Source organism: Mustela putorius, unplaced genomic scaffold, assembly GCF_011764305.1.
Source record: "Mustela putorius furo isolate JIRA1106 unplaced genomic scaffold, ASM1176430v1.1 tig00003902_pilon_pilon_pilon, whole genome shotgun sequence".
Taxonomy (NCBI): domain Eukaryota; kingdom Metazoa; phylum Chordata; class Mammalia; order Carnivora; family Mustelidae; genus Mustela; species Mustela putorius.
The window spans coordinates 80,953-105,773 of NW_025422050.1; the positions used below are offsets into that span (position 1 = coordinate 80,953).

Sequence of the window (24,821 nt, forward strand, 5' to 3'; positions counted from 1 at the left end):
AAAAGATATTTAAAAAGCGGTATTCTACTACCTCTACATTTAACATACGTTGGGCACTTCTAAACATCTAGACAAACTAGATGTTTTAAATAAGGACATAATTTGTCCACTATATACACAGCAGTCTTGAATAAACTGCACACATGTAACAGTTATAATCTGAAAGTGTCTTCAAAATGTGAACATTCTAGCCTAAGACTATCCATTCTCATCTCTCCTTTCTCCACCAACCCAGTGGGCTATAATGCTCACATTTTCAGAAGACGAGCTTTCTAGGAATTTTAACACAAAATGTACACCATGTATTAGTTTACTAACTCTATTTTTGTCATACACTGGCAACCTCTTTAACATCTAGAAAGACTAGATGTTGAAAATTAGGACTCATTTGTCCAGTATGTACACTATATACACAGCTAAGTAAACCAAAATGCAGGAACATAAAGTACAATGGTTTACCTTCCCTCACTATAAACACACTGGCAGAACTCTCTGCACTTCCTTCTCCCACCCCCTCTGAACCAGTGCACAAACACAATGTGTACTATTCAAAGAGGTGGTTCGGCCATTCCCCCTAAATTAGACAGCATTCCATATGAATGTTAACAGAAAGGTATTTACAAGAATGTCTTTTTACTACGTCTATTTTTTTTTTAATTTTTTCTTAAAGATTTTATTTAGTTATTTGACAGAGATCACAAGTAGCTGGAGAGGCAGGCAGAGAAAGAGGAGGAAGCAGGCTCCCTGCTGAGCAGAGAACCCGATGTGGGGCTCGATCCCAGGATTCTGGGATCATGACCTGAGCCAAAGGCAGAGGCTTTAACCCACTGAGCCACCCAGGTGCCCCACTACGTCTATTTTTAACACGTTATCAGGCACTTCAGAACATCTAGAAAGACTAGATATTTCAAAAATGTACTTAGCATTGTCAACTATATATACAGTAGCTGAGGGATAAAATGCACACACAAAACAATGGTTGTAATATGAAAATGTCTTCTAAATATGACCAGTCTGGCACCGAACCTTCTTTTCTTCCTCCTCAAGGTCGTCTACTTCATGTCCTCTTACCCACTGAACAAACGTGGACGCGAGTCGCTCCTGATGTCCCTTCTAGAGGTGGTCTAGCAATTCCATTTCAAAGTCATTTTCAAAAGACATTTCTATGATTAAAAAAAAAAATAGGCATTTACAAGACGTGTGATTTTTCTAATTCTACTTTATCATATGTCGGCAACCTCTTTACATCTAGAAGGCCTAGATGTGACAAAAAAGTTTTCTTTTGAAAGGTTGGGGGGAAAGTTGAGAGCAGCTTTTTCATATTATATACACAGGCCTTCTAAAAAGGGCCAGTAAATCTTCCCGAAGGGTGGTCTTCCTATTGGCCAAATGTGGTACGTAGTTCTCCCATTTCGATCTTCCAACATCAACGTCAGGAGGAACGAAGACCAACCGCCTGTGGCCCTTTAACCGTTCCACCCGTCGTCGACCGGGGCTTCGCTCACCTTCCCGGCCCGTTAGGGCCTCTGTCCACCGTTCTCCATAGAAAGTGAGGTTTCGTCCAGTGGGGGCGGAGCGATCATCCCAGGGCCGGGCCTGTGGGGCTCCAAGGCCCAAAGGCTGCCGAGCTTGCGTCCACGCAGACCCGCCTTCTCAGGCCCTCGGCGGCCCCAACGGCCCTCCGCGGCATTCGCGTGGCCGCCATTCTTCTCGCTCCGCCACACCCGACGTCCAAAGGCGCCGCGAGCCCGCTGGCTCGGGCAGGGGCTTGGCGGAGGTCCCACAGAGTTGCGCCCGGGGAGTGGGCAGCAGGCGAGGTCTGGGCTCCGAGAGGCCGCCGCCATCGGCGCCAAGGTGGGGGTGGGGGGTGCGGAGAAGCTCGCAGGTGCTTCATTCTGGACCTGGCCGATGGGCAGCGGCGGCGAGGGCGCTGGGTCTCTGCAGGTCGGAGCCCGCGACCTGTCCCCGGGCCCCCCAGGTCACCCGCCAGCCTCAGGCCGGAGGGCCTGGAGGGCCCTGGGATCGACGGCCGCGCTGCGTTTCTCACCTCGCTCTCTGCCGGAACTCATGAGTTATGATTCTTATGTCAATGATCCTAACATACTCATTACTCCTACCAAAAGGAATTAAATGTTCAAATTTTCTTCTTCATGTACCACTTTCTGGACTTTATACTGAAAGCCCACTCCCTCTTTTTAAAAAATATTCATTTATTTACTTGTTAGAGAGAAAGAGAGCATAAGCAGGGGGAGCAGCGCTCAGAGAGAGAAGCAGGCTTCCCACCAAGCAGGGAGGCTGATGTGGGACTAGATCTCAGAACGACAAGATGATGACTCAAGCAGAAGGCAGACGCTCAATTAACTGAGCCACCCAGGTGTCCCCCACTCCCTCTTTGTCTAATGATTTTTCCACCGTTTGTGCCCAGTATAGTTTTTTAGGTTTAAAGTTTCTATCCTACACTTAATATTTCACTCTTGTCATTTAGATATGCCTGTGTATTGCTAAATTACCTCAGGTACAAATTTGGAAACATGAGTGCAATATAGTATACATGATAAACCAGGCTTCATTATGTAAAAGCATCTTGTATCTGAATAATACATGAAAAAATTGTTTAAGTGAACTTAGCGCATGTTAAAGGCATTATGAAATGACATTATAAGTTCAGGAAGAGATAGAACTAAATAATCTGAGTTCTTATGATATTAATTTAAAGTATTATATAACATGTTAAAGACATAAAAATTTCTTTAAGAGAACTTGCCATCCAGCACCACCTGCATCTGGAGTGCTGGCTCTTCCAGCACCGAGAAATGGACCAATTTTATTTTTTAATTTTTTATTTTTTATAAACATATATTTTTATCCCCAGAGGTACAGGTCTGTGAATCACCAGGTTTATGGACCAATTTTTACAAGATGTAGTGCTGCAGTATGCTTGATATCTAATCATGGCCTCCAAACTTTCCAGAAAACCTTGCTCAGAAGCTTCCAAATCCTGTGTAACTGTACCTTCACTCAAATGACAGTCATGGTTTCAAAAGCCATTAGGTCCCTTGTAAAACCCCAATGTTTGGATCTTAGTGACAATGCCTTAGAAATTATTCGCCCCAAATTTGGTTATCTAAGAACATTACATCATCCTTAATTAGCTAATAACTAACTGCAATTCCTACCTCCAGTACCTTAGTGTGAACCAATATCATCTATGGCATGTGCTGCACAATTTCTGCCAGTTTCCCAGCCTCAATGAGCTCTCTATGGCTGGAAACCATCTTGCAGTTTTGCCAATTGGCAAAGGACAATAAGAGCAAAAATAAGCAAATGGGACTACATCAAACTAAAAAGCTTTTGCACAGTGAAGAAAACCATCAACAAAACGACAACAACAAACACTACTGAATGGGAAAAAATATTTGCAAATGATATAGCTGATAAGGGGCTAACATCCAAAATATACAAAGAATTCATAAAATGCAATATAAAAAAATAAACTGGTTAAAAAATGGACAGAGGGCCTGAATAGACATTTTTCTAGAGAAAACATACAGATGGTCAGCAAGCACATGAAGAGATGCTCAACATCACTAACCATCAGGGAAATACAAATCAAAACCACAATTTGCTATTTTACCTCACACCTATCAGAAGGGTTATTATCAAAAAGACAAGAAATAACAAGTGTTTGGGAGGATGTGGAAAAAAGGGAACCTTAATATACTATTAGTGGGACGGTAGATAGGTGTAGTTACTATGGAAAACAGTACAGTGGTCCTCAAAATTTTAAAATAGAACTATATTATGATTCAGCAATTCTACTTTTATGTATTTATCCAAAGAAAATGAAAACACTAATTTGAAAAGACATACGTATCCCATATTCAATATTCATTACAGCATTATTTACAATAGTTAAGGTATGAGAGCCACCTAAATGTCCATTGTTAGATGAATGGGTGAGAAAGATGTCATATATACATACAATGGAATATTAGTCACAAGGAAGAATGAAATATTCTTATTTTTAAAAGATTTTATTTATTTATTTGACAGACATCACAAGTAGGTAGAGAGGCAGGCAGAGAGAGAGGATGAAGCAGGCTCCCTGCTGAGCAGAGAGCCCGATGCGGGGCTCCATCCCAGGACCCTGGGATCATGACCTGAGCTGAAGGCAGAGGCTTTAACACACTGAGCCACCCAGGTGCCCCCAAATCTTCCTATTTTTGACAATATGGATGGACCTAAAGAGTATTATCCTAAGTGAAATAAACCAGACAGACTAAGACAAATATTGTATGGCTTAACTTACATGAAGAATCTAAAATACAATCTAACAATCTAACAAATTTATCAACTATCTATGAGTTTTGTTCATAGATACAGAGAACATAGATAGTTACAGACAACAAACTAATGGATACCAGAGTGGAGGAGGTGGAGGCATAGATAAAATAGGTGAAGAGGATCAAAGGGTATGGTTTTCCAGTTAATTTTCTTAAAGGTTTTACTTATTTATTTGATAGAGAGGAAGAGAGAGAGAGTACACAAGCGGGGGAGCAGCAGGCAGAGGGAGAGAGAGAAGCAGCCTTCCTGCTTGAGCAGGGAGCCTGATGCAGGGCTCAATCCCAGGATGCTGGGATCATTACCTCAGCCAAAGGCAGATGCTTAACCAACTGAGCCACCCAGGTACCCCCAGTTTTCCAGTTATAAAATAAATAATACACAGTGATGTAATGTACAGCATAGGGAATATAGTAAAAAAAAAAATAAGGTACAGATGTGAAATTTAGAAAAATAAGTAGTATGATGGCTAGATCTTTGAGCAGAATCTTTGCCAGCAAAGTTTTTGTTAATTTGGTTTTGGAACTCAGAGTTTTTAAAATAGTGAAAAGAATGTGCAGTACTAGGAAAATCTGGAAGATGTTGTCAGTTGACTTTAAACAAAAATCTGGAGTTTCTATCAGTCATTGTTTTCAATGAAGTTTTTCAGTTTTGGGGAGGGAGAAAAAAAAAATCAGTGCAAGTCCAGCTAGGCAACAGTTCAAGATGAAATGCAGAATGAAGACGTCGTGCTTTCCACACTGCTGCCATGGCACTGGAACATACACTGTTGTAATTTGAGTCTGTTTTTGGACAAACAGTATGAAGTCTCCTTCTCTAGAATCTTCTCTGAGGGAATTCTTGGTACTTCTTGAAATTACTGTTGTAAATCTGTAAGTCAGAACTTCTTCACCGGTTTTGATCTTTTAAATAAAGCATAGAGATATTTAGTTTATCACGTGTCTCTTGATGTCATACCTGGATGGCTGGTCACAGTGCCTGTCCTCTGGCGCCGCAGCATCTATACCACTTGCTAGGTAGTATCACCTTCTAGGTTATGTGGGAGTTCCCTGCGTATATGGAAATGAGGTGTTTTGGGAGGCTGTCTAACTAGTGTCATGGTGAACTAGGTTGACATCCTTTTAAATTCCAGCTCAGCTATTTAATAGCTGGGTGAACTTGGGCTTAGAAAAGCTTTTTAACTTGTCTGTCTCAGAAACAGGGTAAAATTAAATGGCAGCTATCAGCCTTTTTTTTTTAAGATTTTATTTATTTATCAGAGAGAGAGAGAGAGAGGGAGCACAGGCAGACAGAATGGCAGGCAGAGGCAGAGGGAGAAGCAGGCTCCCTGCCGAGCAAGGAGCCCAATGTGGGACTTGATCCCAGGACACTGGGATCATGACCTGAGCTGAAGGCAGCTGCTTAACCAACTGAGCCACCCACGCATCCCAGAAACAGGGTAAAATTAATACCTACCTCATAACATTATTGTGAAAATTAAATAAGACCCATTTAAAATACTTCCATCACTCATAAATACTACATAAGCATGCAGTCAATTTGAACTATTACTATTGTTTCACTATACTGTTAGAAAATGTTGGGACTGTGTGTGTTTTCAGTTTTGTACCCCAAGAATCTAGCACAATGTCTAGCCCATTGCTCATAATAATTTCTTTGTTACCTGAACTATGCAACAGAAATAAAGATGCTGATGCTTGAATATTTAAACCAACAGAAAAGGAAGTTTTCACTCAAATTCATTAAAATAAATTTAATTTTTAATAAATGTATATGGGAATTGTACAATGTAGCCCATGCACCCACCATCCAGCCTAATAAATTAAACTATGCTTATGCTAAAGTTTTGTGGTCTTTGAATCATTATTATGGTTCTGCAAACTTTTTTTAGTAACTCAGTGTGAGACTTTATTTGCTGAAAAGCAAACAAAACACACACTCAGAGCAGAAGCATGAACCATGCAGTATACATGTTCAAGTTCCTTCCTAAAACAATGCATCTTAATTTAATTGCTTTTTAAATTTTTTGAGTATTGATGACACACAACATTACGTTAGTTTCAAGTATACAACATAGTGATTCTAAAGTTTATGCATGATGTTATGCTCACGACAATGCCATTACAATATCATTGACTGTATTCTTTAGGCTATGCCTCTTATATTCATGAATTATTCATTCCATAACTGGAAATACTCATCTCCCACTATCCTTCACCCATTTTGCCCTTTCCCCTCATCCCTTTCGGCACTGGCAACAATTACTTTGTTCTCTGAATTTATAGCTCTGATTCTGCTTTTTGTTTCTTTACTCATTCATTCTTTTTAGATTACTCATATGAGTGAAATCATATGGAATTTGTCTTTCCTAATCCAAGACAATGCATTTTTAGGAGTGAATTCAAGGCAATGACATTTAACAATCATTTCCACTAAGAAACCAGTTCAGTCACCAAAGCTGAATTTGGCAGCTTTGCCACCTGAAGATTCAGTCAGCCTAAACTAGAATACAGTGGTCCAGTTGCAACTAAACTGTGTTTAAAAGCAAACCTACCAGTTTTATCCTTTAATTTCAGAATACATTCTCAATCAACACTAGGAATTATCCCACATATTTTAGGACAAAAAATGAAAATGTAGAAAATAAAAATAGAAAGTCATGTTTCTTTATATTTATTTAATTAGCAGAATGCAACATTTTTCACACCTATTATTTTGTCTGGGAGTCTGACAAGTTTAGTTTTCTTCACTGAATTTCACTGTAACCAATAACAGCATAGTCTTCTCACCTTCCATTTAACTGTATTTATTTAGTGTTGAATATATCACACATTCATGAAACTTAAGATTTTAAATTTAACAAAGAGTACATATTTAATACTTTATTAAAAGTGCAGTGAAAAGCAGCATGGGCCATGGTCGCCAAACTGTGGAAAGAACCAAGATGCCCTTCAATGGACGAATGGATAAGGAAGATGTGGTCCATATACACTATGGAGTATTATGCCTCCATCAGAAAGGATGAATACCCAACTTTTGTAGCAACATGGACGGGACTGGAAGAGATTATGCTGAGTGAAATAAGTCAAGCAGAGAGAGTCAATTTTCATATGGTTTCACTTATTTGTGGAACATAACAAATAGCATGGAGGAGAAGGGGAGATGTAGAGGAGAAGGGAGTTGAGGGAAATTGGAAGGGGAGGTGAACCATGAGAGACTATGGACTCTGAAAAACAACCTGAGAGTTTTGAAGGGGCGGGGGGGTGGGAGGTTGGGGGAACCAGGTGGTGGGTATTGGGGAGGGCACGTATTGCATGGAGCACTGGGTGTAGTGCAAAAACAATGAATACTGTTACGCTGAAAAGAAATAAAAATAAATAAATAAATGTGCAGTGAAATAAAACTGCAGTGAAATAATTACCAGTTGTAAATATTAATTTCAATTTGTTTTCACCTAAATCAAATCTAAGTATGTCCTTAAAATACGGCCATTCCAAATGCACTGCCATACAGTCCCTAGTATATTGTGTTTATTTATGACACAAGTAACTTTGGAAATAAAGTGATACAAATTAACAAAACACTATAGATTTCTATGAGGGGGGTAAATTTCACCTGATATTTAAAATTCCATGCAAACTATAGTAATGTAGAGTTTATCCAATGCATATGCATGTATGAGTTTGTATGTACTCTGAGAACAATGGCGATTTCAAGTGGTGAGGTATAAAAAATTTCAAAATACCTAAAACATAGAAATTGAAACTCTAGAGCCAATTCAGTAAATTAATCTTTAGAAGACAGCTTAATGTGATTTTTTCAATTAGTGAAGTTCTTTTTTATCATAATTTATCATTTAAAAAATACAAATTTACAACCTGATGATTGTAGAGAAAATTTGCATTACTTTTGACAAAGTCAGTTACCATAACTGTAATAAGCAGTTTGGTTAACTCAACATTCTATGACCAGTTGTAAGTACTAAGTCCTGGGACTTGCTTTTTTTTTTAATAAGTCCAGAGATTGCTTTAATCCAAGTATGCATCTCTTCAGGGCTATCAGCTTGCACACAGAAAGTTCAAAACAATGTTACACTTTTGAAGAGTTTGTCCCTCATCATTACATTGCTCTGTCTACATTCCTGTACTTCATGATCTTCTTTAAGTGGTATTATCAAAGAGTTTCCTTTTCCAGTTTAGCTTTGAAGTGGCCTATTGTGTTTTCATCCAATTGAAAAAAAAAATCTTCTCTTCCAGTTTCTTCATCACCATTCCTTGCTTAACACAATATCCAGCATTGATAATTGCACTATCTGAAGGAGGTTTAGGAGTAAAGAAGACGGCTTCATGACCACATCAAATTATTTGTTAATACTTTCACCATATTTATTTAGTTCTTACAGAGTTAGAGTAATGATGGGTATACCACCAATGCCAGTTTTCCAAGACGCTTGCTTCTTCCTACATTCACCTTGTTGACTTAGTTTATCAGAATGATGCTGTGAATCTGACTGCTTTGTTACTGTAATTTTTATAGCTTAGTTCATCAGATTTACTCATTCCACTAGTTTCTGCTTGTAAGGAAATACTTCCTCATCCCTGTATTCATGACAAGAAAGAATTCAGCCTTTGGTTTTATATTACTTGCATCACTACCTTTGAAATGTGGATAAGATTAATGACTCAGGGGCACCTGTGTGGCTCAGTGGGTTAAGCCTCTGCCTTCAGCTCAGGTCATGATCCCAGGGTCCTGGGATTTAGCCCCACATCGGGCTCTCTGCTCAGCAGGGAGCCTGCTTCCTCCTCTCTCTCTCTCTGCCTGCCTCTCTGCCTACTTGTGATCTCTCTCTGTCAAATAAAAAAAATTTAAAAAAATAGATTAGTGGCTCCAATGTATCATGATCCAGAAGGTAGGTTCTGTGGATTACCCATGTACCATACAAAACAATCTTCTCTGAACAGAGGAAGATGGTGGTGGAGTAGGAGGTCACTTCATTCCATGAACACAGCTAGATAACTATCAAATCATCCTAAATACCCCAGAAATAAACCTGAAAACTGACCAAAAAAATTCCACACCTACAGATAGAGAAGAGTCTACATTAAAGAAGGTAGAAAGTGTGGAGACCCATTTTAGGGGAGAAATGTATTGTGGGTGCAGCAGAGGGGAGGAAGCCCTAGTTGTGGAGTGGGCAAGAGAAAGAGAGTGTTCACACAAAGAGAATATTTCCCCAAAGTCATTGTCTTGGAAAATAAGAAGGGCTGAAATTTATGAGTTCTTACAACAAGCAGAACTTAAAGTCCGGAGTTTCATCTTTCTTAAAAGATTTTATTTATTAATTTTCCAGAGAGAGAGAACATAAGCAGGGGGGAGCAGCAGGCAAAGGGAGAAGCAGACTCCCTGCAGAGCAGTGAGCCTGATGCAGAGCTTGATCCCAGGACCCCAGGATCATGACCTGAGCCGAAGGCAGCTGCTTAACTGACTGAGACACTCAGGTGCCCCTAAAGCCTAGAGGTCAGAAAGCTTGACTGGGATAGAACCTGAGGGCACGGTGCTGCTCCTGGAGAGAAGGGACGCAAACAACACAGGGCTAGACATCATGGAAACAGTAATCAAAGAATGCCTGGGGCACACATGGGGAGATTATTTACTTATCTCATTGTGTGTCCTTGAGAGGTAGCGTTTATGGAGGCAAGGCTCCAGGAAGAAAGGAGCTTTCTGGCACCATTTTCCTACCCTGTCCCTCAGCATAAACACAGAGTCACCTGTGGGAAACAGTGTAGCACCAACATTGGATGCCCAACTTGCTTACACTAAGCCCCACCACCCTACACTCTGGCAGTATTACCCTTCTTAGTCACACATGCCTCAGTTCCTCCTCCAGAAGACCAGCACAAACCACTGCCCACACCACATCTTCGAACAGAGAGTTCTACAGGGCCTCAGTTCTGGTGGAGATAGTGTCAGGTCTCATTTCAAAAACAGTGCAGAGCACATGTAATTAAAAAATCACAAATGGTCAAGGACCATACACTGCCTGCAGCAGGAGAAGAGAACCTCTGCAAATGACTGGCCTGAAGGAGAGACAGAGCAGAGTGCACATAGCACAAGCCAAAGACATTCCCTGAAGTGGCAAGCCCTGGGAAAGACATAAGTCTTCCTTAAAGGCCATTAATTTCAGGAACTAGAAACATGATTGCCTTTTCTAACACAGAGAAGAGGACAGAGACCTAGACAAAATGAGAAGATGGAGGAATTTATCCCATATGAAAGAGCAAGATAAGGCCATGTTTAGAGACCTAAGTGAAACACATACAAACAACATGTCTGATAGAGAGTTTAAAGCAACAATCATAAGGATACTCACTGGGCTTGAGAAAAGAATAGAAGACGTGAGGCAGACCCTTACTACAGAGATAAAATGTTAAAAAAGAATTAATCAGAGATGAAGAGTGCAGTAAATGAGATTGGAAACAGGCTTGATGCAAGAACAGCAGGCTAGAAGAAGCAGAGGAACAAACAAGTGACATAGAAGACAAAATAATGAAGCTAAACAAAAGAGAGAAAGAGGAATTATGCAACGTGAGAATAGACATAAGGAATTCAGTGACTCCGTCAAAGTTAATAACATTTGTATTATAGAAGTCCCAGAAGAAGAAGAGAGAAAAGGGGGGGGGCAGAAAACATATTTAAGGAAATAATATCTGAAAACTTCCCTAATCTGGGGAAGGAAATAGGCATCCAGGTACAGCATGCATAGAGAACCCCCATCAGAATCAACAAAAGCAGGCCAACACCAACACATATTGTAATTAAATTTGCAAAATATAGTGATAAAGAAAAAAAAATCTTAAATGCAGCAGGACAGAACTAGTTCTTAACTTACAAGGGAAAACCCATAAAGTTAGCTTCAGATATCTCCACAGAAACTTGGCAAGCCAGAAGACACTGGCACGATATATTCAAAGTGCTGAATGGGAAAAATCTGCACGCAAGAACACTCTATCCAGCAGGGCTATCATTCAGAATAGAAGGAGAAATAAAGAGTTTCCCAGACAAACAAAAACAAAGGGAGTTCATGAGCACCAAGCCAGCCCTGCAAGAAATATTAAAGGGAGCTCTTTGAGTGGGAAAGACAGACCAAAAGTGACAAAGACAAGAAAGGATCAGAGAAATCTTGGGAAACAATGACAAAACAATAATAAAATGGCACTAAATACATATCTATCAATAATAACTTTGAAATCAAATGGATGAAATGCTCCAATCAAAAGATATAGGGTATCATACTGATTTTAAAAATAAAAGACCCACTTGTATGCACCCTATGAGAGACTCCTTTCAGACCTAAAGACAAATGCAGATTGAAAGTGTGGAGATGAAGAAACACTCATCAAACAAATGGATGTCAAAAGAAAACCAGAAGAGCAAAACATGTTTTAGAAAAAGTAAACTGTAAAACAAATCTTTTTTTAAAAGATTTTATTTATTTATTTGACAGAGATCAGAAGCAGACAGAGAGGCAGGCAGAGAGATAGAGATGGAATCAGGCTCCCTGCTGAGCAGAAATCCTGTGTGGCTGGATCCCAGGACCCTGAGATCATGACCTGAGATGAAGGCAGAGGCTTAACCCATTGAGCTCCAAAACAAATCCTAACAGAAAACAAAGAAGAAAATATGTAATTATAAAGGTGACAATGAAACAAGAAGATATAATAATTGTAAATATTAATGCACCTAGCATGTGAGCACCCAAATATATAAAACAATTACAGACAAACATAAAGGAACTAATTGATAATAATACAATAATAGTAGAGGACTTTAAAACCCCACTTACATCAATAGACAGATTATTGTAACACAACATCAACAAGAAAACAATGCCACACTGGACAAGATTAACGTAGATATATTCAGAACATTCCATCCTAAATTAGCAAAACACATATTCTTTTTGAGGGCACATGGTATACTCTCAAGAACAGATCACCTACTAGATCATAAAACAGGTCTCAACAAATACAAAGAGATTGATATCATACCATTCCCCTTTTCTAAACACAACATTATGGAACTAGAAGTTAACCTAAAGAAAAATTTTATAAAGATCACAAATATGTGGAGGTTAAACAGCATGCTACCAAACAATGAATGGACCAACCAGGAAATCAAAGAAGAAATTTTAAAAAATGAAAACAAATGGAAATTAAAAAACGAAGGTACAAAACTGTTTGGATGCAGTAAAAGTGGTCCTAAGAGGGAAGTATATAGAAATAGAGGCCTACCTGAAGAAGCAAGTAAAATTTCAAATAAACAACTTATACCTACAGAAGCTAGGAAAAGAACAACACAGCTGAAAGCCAGCAGAAGGAAAGAAGTATTAAAGATCAGAGCACAAATAAATGATAGAGAAACTAAAAAAAAAAAAAAATAGAACAGATCAATGAAACTAGAAGCTAGTTCTTTGAAAAAACTTAAGAACATTGATAAACCTCTAGCCAGATTTACGAAAAAGAAAGGAAAGGACCCCAAAAAAGAAAGGACCCAAATAAGAAAGGATAAATAACAAACACCTCAGAAATTCAATTATAAGAGAATATTATGAAAAACTATATGCTAACAAACTAGAGAACTTGGAAGAAGTGGACAAATTCCTAGACACATGTGAACTACATTGTGTAACTACATCTGAAACAGAAAGAAATAGAAAACTTGAACAGCAAAGAAATTTAATCAGTTATGAAAATCTCCCAACGAACAACAATCCAGGGCCATATGGTTTCACAGGCAAATTCTACCAAACATTTAAGGAAGAGTTAACACCTTTTCTTATGTAATGATTTCAAAAAATAGAAGAGGAAGGAAAACTTCTAAATACATTCTATGAGGCCAACATTACCCTGATACCAAAACCAGATAAATGTTCCATTAAAAAAGAATACTGCAGGCCAATATCCTTGATAAATATGAATGCAAAAATTCTCAATAAAATACAAGCAAACTGGGGAGGCTGAAGATGGCTGGGAAGTAGGAGGAGGCGCCTTTTCAACCTTTACCCTAAAGTGAGCTGATTACCTACCAAAGAACTCTGATCACCCATGAAATCAACCTGAGATCACAATTATAGACATCTGGATCTCTACAGGGGGAGAAGATGCCAGTGGGCAGGTAAAGCGGAGTGGGAAAGGCGGACTGATATCGGAAGATAAACAAATGGGGGAGAGAGCCACCAGAGGTGACCAGTTGGAAAGTAATACCCCTAATACTAGCAAGAGTGCCCTGTGTCTGGGGACCAGCATTAACTTGGAGACTGGTTGAAAGCACTCCAAAAGAACAAAGGATCCCGGTGCGGGGGGGGGGGGGATTGTGGGAATCAGGGCGGCTAGGGACAGGGGCTTAAGTCCCCAGTCCCAGGACAGCCTCCCCTGGTGCTGAGCCAGAGAGAATGCGGTGGAGAAACCAGGTCTTGGTCCCTGAACCGCCAGCGCACCAGAGATTGCATGGGTTCTGACTCCTGTGAGGGGTTGGGAGCCACGCCAGATGGCAGAACGCAACAGCCCTGCTACAGAGCCTGAGATACGTGCGCCCCTCATCCTCCCCTGAGAGAGGTACAAAGCCCAGCCGGCGCGCTTTGATACACACCATTGTTTCAGAGCCTAAGACCCACACCACAAACTCTCCCCCGAGACAGGTGCGCAAAGGCCCAGCCTGGTGCTTTCGGACCTGCACCCTGTTCTCAGAACCTGAGAGGGGCACGCGACCCGCAGCCTCCCCTGAGAGAGGTGCGCGCAAGCCGGGCGCTCTTAGACCCAGAAAGACCAGGCACTCCCAGCCCGGGCCAGTGGGAAAATCTAAGTGTGCGATCACTGCTTGGAACCTCTCTGGTGGTCTGGAGCTCCCAGACAGCTGCTGCTGCCGTGGTTTGGGGGACAAGCAGAAGATCCTGTGTCCCAAAGGACTGCAACTCAGAACCTGCTCTGCCAGTGGCCAAGGTGAAATTTATATGGGCTCTGCAACACCCACAGAAGAACAGACTGAGGCTTCTCTCTGAGAGGGAGGCCAGGGTGCAGTTTGCTTTCCTCTAAACCTACAAAAACCATCAAAAGCGGTCAAGGCGGGGCGCCTGGGTGGCTCAGTGGGTTAAAGCCTCTGCCTTCTGCTCGGGTCATGATCCCAGGATCCTGGGATCGAGTCCAGCGTCAGGGTCTCAGCTCGGCGGGGAGCCTGCTTCCTCCTCTCTCTCTGCCTGACTCTGCCTACTTGTGATCTCTGTCAAATAAATAAATAAAATCTTAAAAAAAAAAAAAAAGCGGTCATAGCGAGAGAAAAAAAAAGTGAACAATCATAGAAACCTCCAGAGAACAAAAGCCTGAAAAAACCGGTTTCCTCAGAGCCCACCCCCTTGAGGGGGACTGAAGGACTTAACTCAGGGAACATCACTGGCTGAAAACCCACGTGGCAGGCCCCTCCCCAAGAAAGCCAACCAGGAAAGAAAAAGGAAAAAAAAGACTATAAGAGAACCACCACCACTACTTCATAGGACAACCTTTTTGTTTTTTCTTAAAGATTTTTTATTTATTGTCAGAGAGAGAGAGGGAGAAAGAGCGAACACAGGCAGACAGAATGGCAGGCAGAGACAGAGGGAGAAGCAGGCTCCCCACGGAGCAAGGAGCCCGATGTGGGACTTGATCCCAGGATGCCAGGATCATGACACGAGCCAAAGGCAGCTGCCCAACCAACTGAGCCACCCAGGCGTCCCTATTTTTATTTTGTTCCCACTATTCTGGCTCATTTTTTTATATAAATAATTTTTTAACCTATTTACCATCACAGCGAGCTGTCCAGTACATCAAATTCCATAATAACCTTCTAACCTGAACTTTTTGATACATACACTGTGTTTTTATTTGCATTTCTATTTTTTGAATTTTTTTAAATTTTAGTTTAGTTTAGTCTAGTTTATTCCTTTCTTATTTTTATTTTCTAATATTCATATAGAGTTAAACTTCAAGGTAATCCCCTTTCCCCAATCAATGCTACCCCTATAGGTAAACCAATTTTTAAAGTTGAGTCCTTTAACAAAGATATCAAGATACATCCAGGAAGAATCAAAACAAAGTTCCTTGCCCACACTGAGAATTTATAACCACTCTCCCATTTTTTCTTCCACCAGTGTTTCTGTGTTTTTGTGTTTGTCCTGATAGTATATAAATCTTACACTTGGGGTTCTTTTCGACGAGGTTCTTCCTTTATGCATATATATATATTTTTATCTTGTTATATACTTTTATCAGTCTTTTTGTTTGTCTGTTTTTGTTTGTATAACTCATAAATCTTACCTTGGGACCCATTTGGGCAGAACCTACTGTTTCATCTTCCCTTTATTTCCTGTCTCTCTCTCCATCTCTATTTTTGTTCTTTTTCTTTTTTTCCCTCTCATTTGGGCGGGAAATCCTGATTGCTCAGAAGTGTTCCAGGGTGCACCCTGACTGCACCATGGTCGATACAACCAGCTACATCTGTTCAGTCATCTTTCACATTGATAGCTAATGGCTATCAACATAGACAATATGTCAGAAAGAGAATTCAAGCTAACAATTATCCAGGCAATAGCTAGGTTGGAGAAAGCCATGGATGACCAAACGGAATTGATGAGGGCTGAACTGAAAACGACCAGACAGGATGTTCACAATGTTAGGGCAGAGCTTAAAGCTACCAGGGAGGAGGTTCACAATGCTCTCAATGAGTTCAAATGTAATCTAAACTCTCTCAAAGCTAGGGTAACTGAAACAGAAGATAGAATTAGTGATCTGGAGGACAAACAGATAGAGAGAAAGAATCAAGAGGAAGCCTGGAACAAACAGCTTAGAAACCACGAAAACAGAATCAGGGAAATAAATGATGCCATGAAACATTCCAACTTCAGAAGTATTGGAATCCCCAAAAGGGGAGGAGGAAGAAAGACGTCTAGAAGATATAGTGGAACAAGTTCTTCATGAAAATTTTCCCAATCTCACTAATGGAACCAGCGTTCATGTACTAGAAGCCAAACAGTCTCCACCCAAGATTATAGATTCCAGTAAAACATCAAGACACCTGATAATCAAATTGAGGAATCATATTTGTAGGTATAATCTCTTGAAAGCCGCTAGGACAAAGAGGCTCCTTACTTAGAGAGGAAAGCCCATCAGAATAACGTCAGACCTGTCCATAGAGACCTGGCAAGCCAGAAAGGGCTGGCAAGATATATTCAGGGCACTAAATGAGAAGAACATGCAGGCAAGAATACTTTATCCAGCAAGACTGACATTAAAAATGGATGGAGAGACAAAGAGTTTCCAAAACCAGCAAGGCTTAAAAGACTATGCAACCACCAAGCCTATACTGCAGGAAATATTAAGGGGGGGTTCTATAAAAGAGGAAAAATCCTAAGAATAGCATTGCACAGAAATATAGAGACAATCTACAGAAAGAAAGACTTCAAAGGTAACACGATGTCAATAAAAAAGTATCTATCAATAATCACTCTCAATGTGAATGGCCTAAATGTGCCCATAATATGGCACAGGGTTGCAGATTGGATAAAATGACAGGACCCATCCATATGTTGTCTAAAAAAGACCCATTTTGAACCTAAAGATACACCCAGACTGGAAGTGAAGGGATGGAGAAGCATCTTTCATGCCAATGGGCCTCAAAAGAAGGCCAGGGTAGCGATTGTCATACCAGATAAATTAGATTTTAAACTAAAGACTGTAGTCAGAGATACAGAAGGACACTCCATAATTCTTAAAGAGACTATCCACCAAGATGATCTAACAATTGTAAATATCTATGCCCCCAATATGGGAGCAACCAATTACATAAGAAAACTGTTAATCAAGATAAAGAGTCATTTTGATATGAATACATTAATAGTAGGCGATCTTAACACGCCTCTCTCAGAAATAGACAGATCATCGAAGCAAAAAATCAATAAAGAATCAAGAGCATTGAATGACACATTGGACCAGATGGACCTCATAGATAGATACAGAACATTCCACCCTAAAACAACAGAATACTCATTCTTCTCAAGTGCACATGGAACCTTCTCCAGAATAGACCACATACTGGGTCACAAATCAGGACTCAACCAATACCAAAAGACGGAGATTATTCCCTGCATATTCTCAGATCACAGTGCTTTGAAACTGGAGCTCAATCACAAGGAAAAGTTCCGAAGGAACTCAAACACCTGGAAGCTAAAGACCACCTTGCTTAAGAATGCTTGGATCAGGGCGCCTGGGTGGCTCAGTGGGTTAAGCCGCTGCTTTGAGCTCAGGTCATGATCTCAGGGTCCTGGGATCGAGTCCCGCATCGGGCTCTCTGCTCAGCGGGGAGTCTGCTTCCCTCTCTCTCTCTCTCTGCCTGCCTCTCTGACTACTTGTGATTTCTCTCTGTCAAATAAATAAATAAAATCTTTAAAAAAAAAAAAAAAAAAAAAAAAAAGAATGCTTGGATCAACCTGGAGATCAAAGAAGAACTGAAACAATTCATGGAAACCAATGAGAATGAAGACACTTCAGTCCAAAACCTATGGGATACAGCAAGGGCAGTCCTAAGAGGGAAATACATAGCCATCCAAGTCTCCCTCAAAAAAATTGAAAAATCTAGAATACACCAGCTGTCTCTACACCTTAAAGAACTGGAGAATCAACAACAAGTCAAACCAACTCCACACATAAGAAGGGAAACCAACAAGATTAGAGCTGAGATCAATGAGGTAGAAACCAGAGATACAGTAGAACGTATCAATGGAACTAGAAGCTGGTTTTTGGAAAGAATCAATAAGATCGATTAACCATTGGCCACACTAATCCAAAAGAAAAGAGAGAAAGCCTAAATACATAAAATTATGAATGAAAATGGAGAGAATCACAACTAACACCAAGGAAGTAGAAACAATCATCAGAAGTTATTATCAACAGTAATATACCAATAAACTTAGCAACCTAGATGAAATGGATGCATTCCTGGAAAACTATAAACTCCCAAAATTGAACCAGGAAGAAATTGACAACCTGAATAGACCGATATCTATTAACGAGATTGAAGCAGTGATCAAAAACCTCCCAAAAAAACAGAGCCCAGGACCTGATGGATTCCCTGGGGAATTCTACCAAACTTTCGAAGAAGAAAGAACACCTATTCTCCAGAAGCTGTTTCAAAAACTTGAAGCAGAAGGAAAACTTCCAGACTCTTTCTATGAAGGAGCATTACCCTGACCCCCAACCAGGCAAAGACCCTACCAAAAAGGAGAATTTCAATCCAATATCACTGATGAATATGGATGCTAATAGTCTCAACAAGATCCTAGCCAACAGGATCCAACAGCACATTAAAGATTATCCACCATGACCAGGTGGGATTCATCCCTTGTCTACAAGGATGGTTCAACATTTGCAAATCAATCAATGTGATAGAACAAATTAATAAGAAAAGAGAGAAGAACCACATGGTCCTCTCAACTGATGCAGAAAAAGCATTTGACAAAATCCAGCATCCGTTCTGATTAAAACGCTTCAGAGTATAGGGATAGAGGGAACATTCTTGAACTTCATCAAATCTATCTATGAAAGACCCACAGCAAATATCATCCTCAATGGGAAAAAGCTTGCAGCCTTCCCGCTGAGATCAGGAACATGACAAGGACACCCACTCTCACCACTCTTGTTCTAAATAGTATTAGAAGTCCTAGCAACAGCAGTCAGACAACAAAGGGAAATAAAAGGTATCCAAATTGGCAATGAAGAAGTCAAACTCTCTCTCTTCACAGTGGACAGGATTCTTTATATGGAAAATCCAAAAGACTCCACCCCCAAACTACTAGAACTCATACAGCAATTCAGTAATGTGGCAGGATACAAAGTTAATGTACAGAAATCAGTGGCTTTCTTATACACTGACAATGAAAATACAGAAAGGGAAATTAGAGAATCGATTCCATTTAGTATAGCACCAAGAACGATAAGATACCTGGGAATAAACCTAACCAAAGAGGTAAAGGATCTGTACTCGAGGAACTACAGAACACCCATGAAAGAAATTGAAGAAGACACAAAAAGATGGAAGACCATGCCATGCTCTTGGATTGGAAGAATAAACATTGTTAAAATGTCTCTACTGCCTAGAGCAATCTATACTTTTAAATCCATTCCGATCAAAATTCCACCAGTATTCTTCAAAGAGCTGGAGCATATAACCCAAAAATTTGTATGGAATCAGAAGAGACCCCGAATCGCTAAGGAAATGTTGAAAAACAAAAATAAAACTGGGGCATCACGTTACCTGATTTCAAGCTTTACTACAAAGCTGTGATAACCAAGAAAGCATGGTACTGGCATAATAACAGACACATAGACACATAGACCACTGGAACAGAGTATAGAGCCCAGATATGGACCCTCAACTCTATGGTTAAATAATCTTCGACAAAACAGGAAAAAATATATAGTGGAAATAAGACAGTCTCTTCAATAAATGGTACTGGGAAAACTGGGCAGCTATATGTAGAAGAATGAAACTCGACCATTCTCTTACACCGTACACAAAGATAAACTCAAAACGGATAAAAGACCTCAACGTGAGACAGGAATCCATCAGAATCCTAGAGGAGAACATAGGCAGTAATCTCTTCGATATCAGCCACAGCAACTTCTTTCAAGATATGTCTCCAAAGGCAAAGGAAACAAAAGCGAAAATAAACTTTTGGGACTTCATCAAAATCAAAAGCTTCTGCACAGCAAAGGAAACAGTCAAAAAAACAAAGAGGCAACCCACGGAATGGGAGAAGATAATTGCAAATGAAAGTAGAGACAAAAGGTTGATATCCAAGATCTATAAAGAACTCCTCAAACTCAACATACACAAAACAGATAATCATATAAAAAAATGGGCAGAAGATATGAACAGACACTTCTTCAATGAAGACATACAAATGGCTATCAGACACATGAAAAAATGTTCATCATCACTAGCCATCAGGGAGTTTCAAATTAAAACCATATTGAGATACCACCAGTTAGAGATACCACCAGTTAGAATGGCCAAAATTAGCAAGACAGGAAACAACATGTGTTGGAGGGGATGTGAAGAAAGGGGAACCCTCTTACACTGTTGGTAGGAATGCAAGTTGGTGCAGCCTCTTTGGAGAACAGTGTGGAGATTCCTCAAAAAATTAAAAATACAACTTCCCTATGACCCTGAAATTGCACTTTTGGGTATTTACCCAAAAGATACAGATGTAGTGAAAAGTAGGGCCATCTGTACCCCGATGTGTATAGCAGCAATGGCCATGGTCACCAAACTTGGAAAGAACCAAGATGCCCTTCAACAGATGAATGAATAAGGAAGATGTGGTCCATATACACTATGGAGTATTATGCCTCCATCAGAAAGAATGAATACCCAACTTTTGTAGCAACATGGACGGGACTGTAGGAGATTATCCTGAGTGAAATAAGTCAAGCAGAGAGAGTCAATTATCATATGGTTTCACTTATTTGTGGAGCATAACAAATAGCATGGAGGACAAGGGGTGTTAGAGAAGAGAAGGGAGTTGGGGTAAATTGGAAGGGGAGGTGAATCATGAGAGACTATGGACTCTGAAAAACACTCTGCGAGGTTTGATGTGGCGGGGAGTTGGGAGGTTGGGGTACCAGGTGGTGGGTATTATAGAGGGTACGGATTGCATGGAGCACTGGGTGTGGCACAAAAAACAAAGAACACTGTTATGCTGAAAATAAATTAAAAATAAATTGCACTGGGTGTGATGCAAAAAAAAAAATACTAGAAAACTGAATGCAACAGCACATTAAAAGAATCATTCACCGGGATCATGGGACATTTATTCCTGGGTTACAGGGGTGTTTCAATATTCTCAAATCAATCAATATATGATATACAACATTAATAAAATAAATGATAAGAACTATACAATCCTTTCAATAGATGCAGAAATATCACTTCACAAAGTGCAATATCCGTTTGTGATTTAAAAAAATCTCAACAAAGTGTCGTTAGAGGAACCACACCTCAACATACTAAAGGGCATATATGAAAAGCCCACAGTGAATACCATAAATGGGGAAAAACTGAGAGTTCTCTCTCTAAGGTCTGGAACATGATGGGAAAGTCCACTCTCACCAATATTATTTAGCACAGTACTGGAAGCCCTAGCCAGAACAAACAGACAAGAAAAAAATAAAAGACATCCAAATTGGCAAGAAAGAAGTAAAATTGTCATGATTTGCAGATAACATGGTACTCTGCATAGAAAACCCTAAAGAGCCCACCAAAACCTGCTAGAACTGATACACAAATTCAGTAAAGTTGCAGGATACAAGATCATTGTACAAAAATCTGTTGCATTTCTATACACAAATAATGAAGCAGCAGAAGAGGAAATCAAGGAATCAACCTCATTTACAATTGTAATTTACAACCCCATTTACAATTTACAAAACCATAAAATACCTAGGAATAAACCTAACTGAAAAGGTGAAAGACTTCTATTCTAAAAACTATAAAACACTGATGAAAGAAATTGAAGATGACACAAAGAATGGAAAGACATTCCATGCTCATGGGTTGGTAGAACAAATATTTTTTAAATGTCTGTACTGTTGGGGCACCGAGGTGTCTTAGTCATTAGGTATCTGCCTTCAGCTCAGGTCATGATCCGAGGGTCCTGGGATCGAGCCCCGCCTTGGGATCCCTGCTCAGTGGGAAGCCTGATTCTCCCTCTCCCATTCTCCCTGTTTGTGTTCCCTCTTTCACTGTCTTTCTTTCTGTCAGACAAATAAAAATATCTTTTAAAAAATCTGTACTGGCCAGATACACATTCAAAGCACTCCCTATCAAAATACCACCAGCCTTTTTCACAGAGCTAGAACAAACAATCCTAAAATTTGTATAGAACAACAAAAGACCCCAAATAGCCAAAGCAACCTTGAAAAAGAAAAGCAATGCTGGAGTCATCACAATTCTGGATTTCAACATGTATTACAAAGCTACTGTCATCAAAACAGTATGTACTGGCACAAAAAGAAACAAATTGATCAATATAGTAGAATAGAAAACTCAGAAATAAACCCACAACTATATTATCAATTAATCTTCAACAAAGAAAGACTATCCAAAGGGAAAAGGACAATCTCTTGAACAAATGATGTTCAGAAAAATGGACAGCACCATGCAAAAGAGTGAAACTTGACAACTTCTTTACACCATGCACAAAACATAAATTCAAAATAGATTAAGACCTAAATGTGAGACCTGAATCCATGAAAATTTTAGAGAAGAACATGGGCAGTGACCTCTTTGACATCAGCTATGGCTACTTCTTTCTAGATATATCTCCTCCAGCAAGGGAAACAAAAGCAAAGATAAATTATTGGGACTTTATAAAAATAAAAAACATCTGCATAGTGAAGGAAATAACCAAGAAAACTGAAAGGTAACCTATGGAATGGGTGAAGATACTTGCAAATGACATATCCAGTATAGGATCCAAAATATATAAGGAATTTATAAAACAAATAATTCAATTAAAAATGGGCTGAAAAGATGAAAAGACATTTTTCCAAAGAAGACATACAGATGGCCAACAGACATATGAAATGATGCTCTACATCACTGATCATCGGGGAAATATAAGTCAAAACTATAATGGGATATCACCTCGCACCTGTCAGAATAGCTAAAATCAACAGCACAAGAAGCAACGGGGGTTGGTGAGGATGTGGAGAAAGGAGAACCCTCTTGCACTGTTGGTGGGAATGCAAACTGATGCCCCCACTGTGGAAGACAGTGTGGAGATTTCTCAGAAAGTTAAAAAAGGATGTATCCTGGGACCCAGCAATTACACTACTGGGTATTTACCCAAGGAATACAAAAATACTAATTCAAATGGATACATACACCCTTGTGTTTATAGCAACATTTCTTTCAATAGTCCAGTTATGGAAACAGCCCAAGTGTCCATCGACTGATGAATGGTACAGAAGATATGGTACATGTATACAATAGAATACTACTCAGCCAAAAAAATGAGTGAAATCTTGCTATTTGCAATGATGTGAAGGGAGCTAGAGAGTATTATGCTAAGTGAAATAAAGTCAGTCAGAGAAAGACAAATACCATATGATTTCACTCATATGTGGGACTTAAGAAACAAAAGAAATCAAAAGCAAAAAAAGAGAGTCAAACCAAGAGATAGACTACTAACTATAGTAAATAAACTGATGGTTACCAGAGGGGAGGAGGGTGGGTGGATGGGTTAAAAAGGTGACGGGGATTAAGGAGTGCACTCATCATGAGCACCAGGTGTTGTCTGGAAGTGGTGAATTACTATATCAGATCCTGAAACTATTACAATGTATGTTAACTAGAATTTAAGTAAAAAATTTAAAAAATAACTATCTTCTCTGGTAACCAGTATGAAGTACCTTTGAAGAAATTTCCCACTGTTTTCATTTTCCTTGATGTCTTATAAAAATCACAAATGTGACTGTGACATTTCACACAGGTATTCCTGAGCTTGAATATCACACTCCTTGACTTTGGGTGAGTCACTTCCAACTTTGGCACCATTCATTTGCACCATTAAGGAGTGAACCTAAAGTACGATTCTATGGCACAGGGAAGAATCCACTTCTGACTCAAGGAGTCCAGTGCTTGCCAGCCCCTCAGCAGACCAGCAGTTGCTTCACACCTTGCCCAGCTGCTCTTCAAGCCAAAGTGCACTGTAGTCCTCCGCCTGTCTATGGCCCTCTACCCATGCACCTCCCATGTCATTGTGGCCCATGCCCTCATAGTCATAAACTGCTGGCACTATGTATGTGTTCCTGTGCTGTCTCAGCCTCCACATGGCGGCAGAGAATCCGGAGCCCATGCTCCAAGTACATGAAGACTCATGGTTCTGCAAATTTTGAGTACCACATAAAGATTATGAATATTGTTGTCAGGCCTAGGTTCTAGTCCAAGTTTTTTTTTTTTTTAATTTTTTATTTTTTATAAACATATATTTTTATCCCCAGGGGTACAGGTCTGTGAATCACCAGGTTTACACACTTCACAGCACTCACCAAAGCACATACCCTCCCCAATGTCCATAATCCCACCCCCTTCTCCCAAACCCCCTCCCCTCGGCAACCCTCGAAAGAACCTAGATGTCCATCAACAGATGAATGGATCAAGAAGATGTGGTATATATACACAATGGAATACTATGCAGCCATCAAAAGAAATGAAATCTTGCCATTTGCAACAACATGGATGGATCTAGTCCAAGTTTTAATTGACCCAGACAAGTCATTTAATCTCTTTGAGACTCAGTTTCCTCATCTGGAATAATGTGGTAAAGATAGCACCCTTTGTTCAAGGTTTTTGTGATACTTAAATGAGATCATTTTGTTAATTAAGATGCTTTATCG

General features: G+C 39.8%; 1 protein-coding gene and 1 pseudogene across 1 annotated transcript; both read right to left on the minus strand.

Annotated features, from left to right (window-relative positions):
• Positions 1-1,065: 1,065 nt before the first annotated feature.
• On the minus strand, positions 1,066-2,061 carry LOC101675424. The gene is made up of 2 exons (XM_045068352.1): positions 1,506-2,061; positions 1,066-1,163 (listed from the first exon to the last, which is right to left on the minus strand). Exon 1 carries the CDS (start codon positions 1,842-1,844, stop codon positions 1,518-1,520), a length of 327 nt encoding a protein of 108 aa, XP_044924287.1. The 5' UTR covers positions 1,845-2,061; the 3' UTR covers positions 1,066-1,163; positions 1,506-1,517.
• A 6,229-nt stretch (positions 2,062-8,290) lies between these two features.
• LOC101677884 lies at positions 8,291-24,256 on the minus strand (annotated as a pseudogene).
• Between the last annotated feature and the right edge of the window lie 565 nt (positions 24,257-24,821).

Excerpts from the sequence above, each read along its gene's own strand:
- LOC101675424 (XM_045068352.1), bottom strand. The coding sequence starts at position 1,844 with ATGGCGGCGGCCTCTCGGAGCCCAGACCTCGCCTGCTGCCCACTCCCC.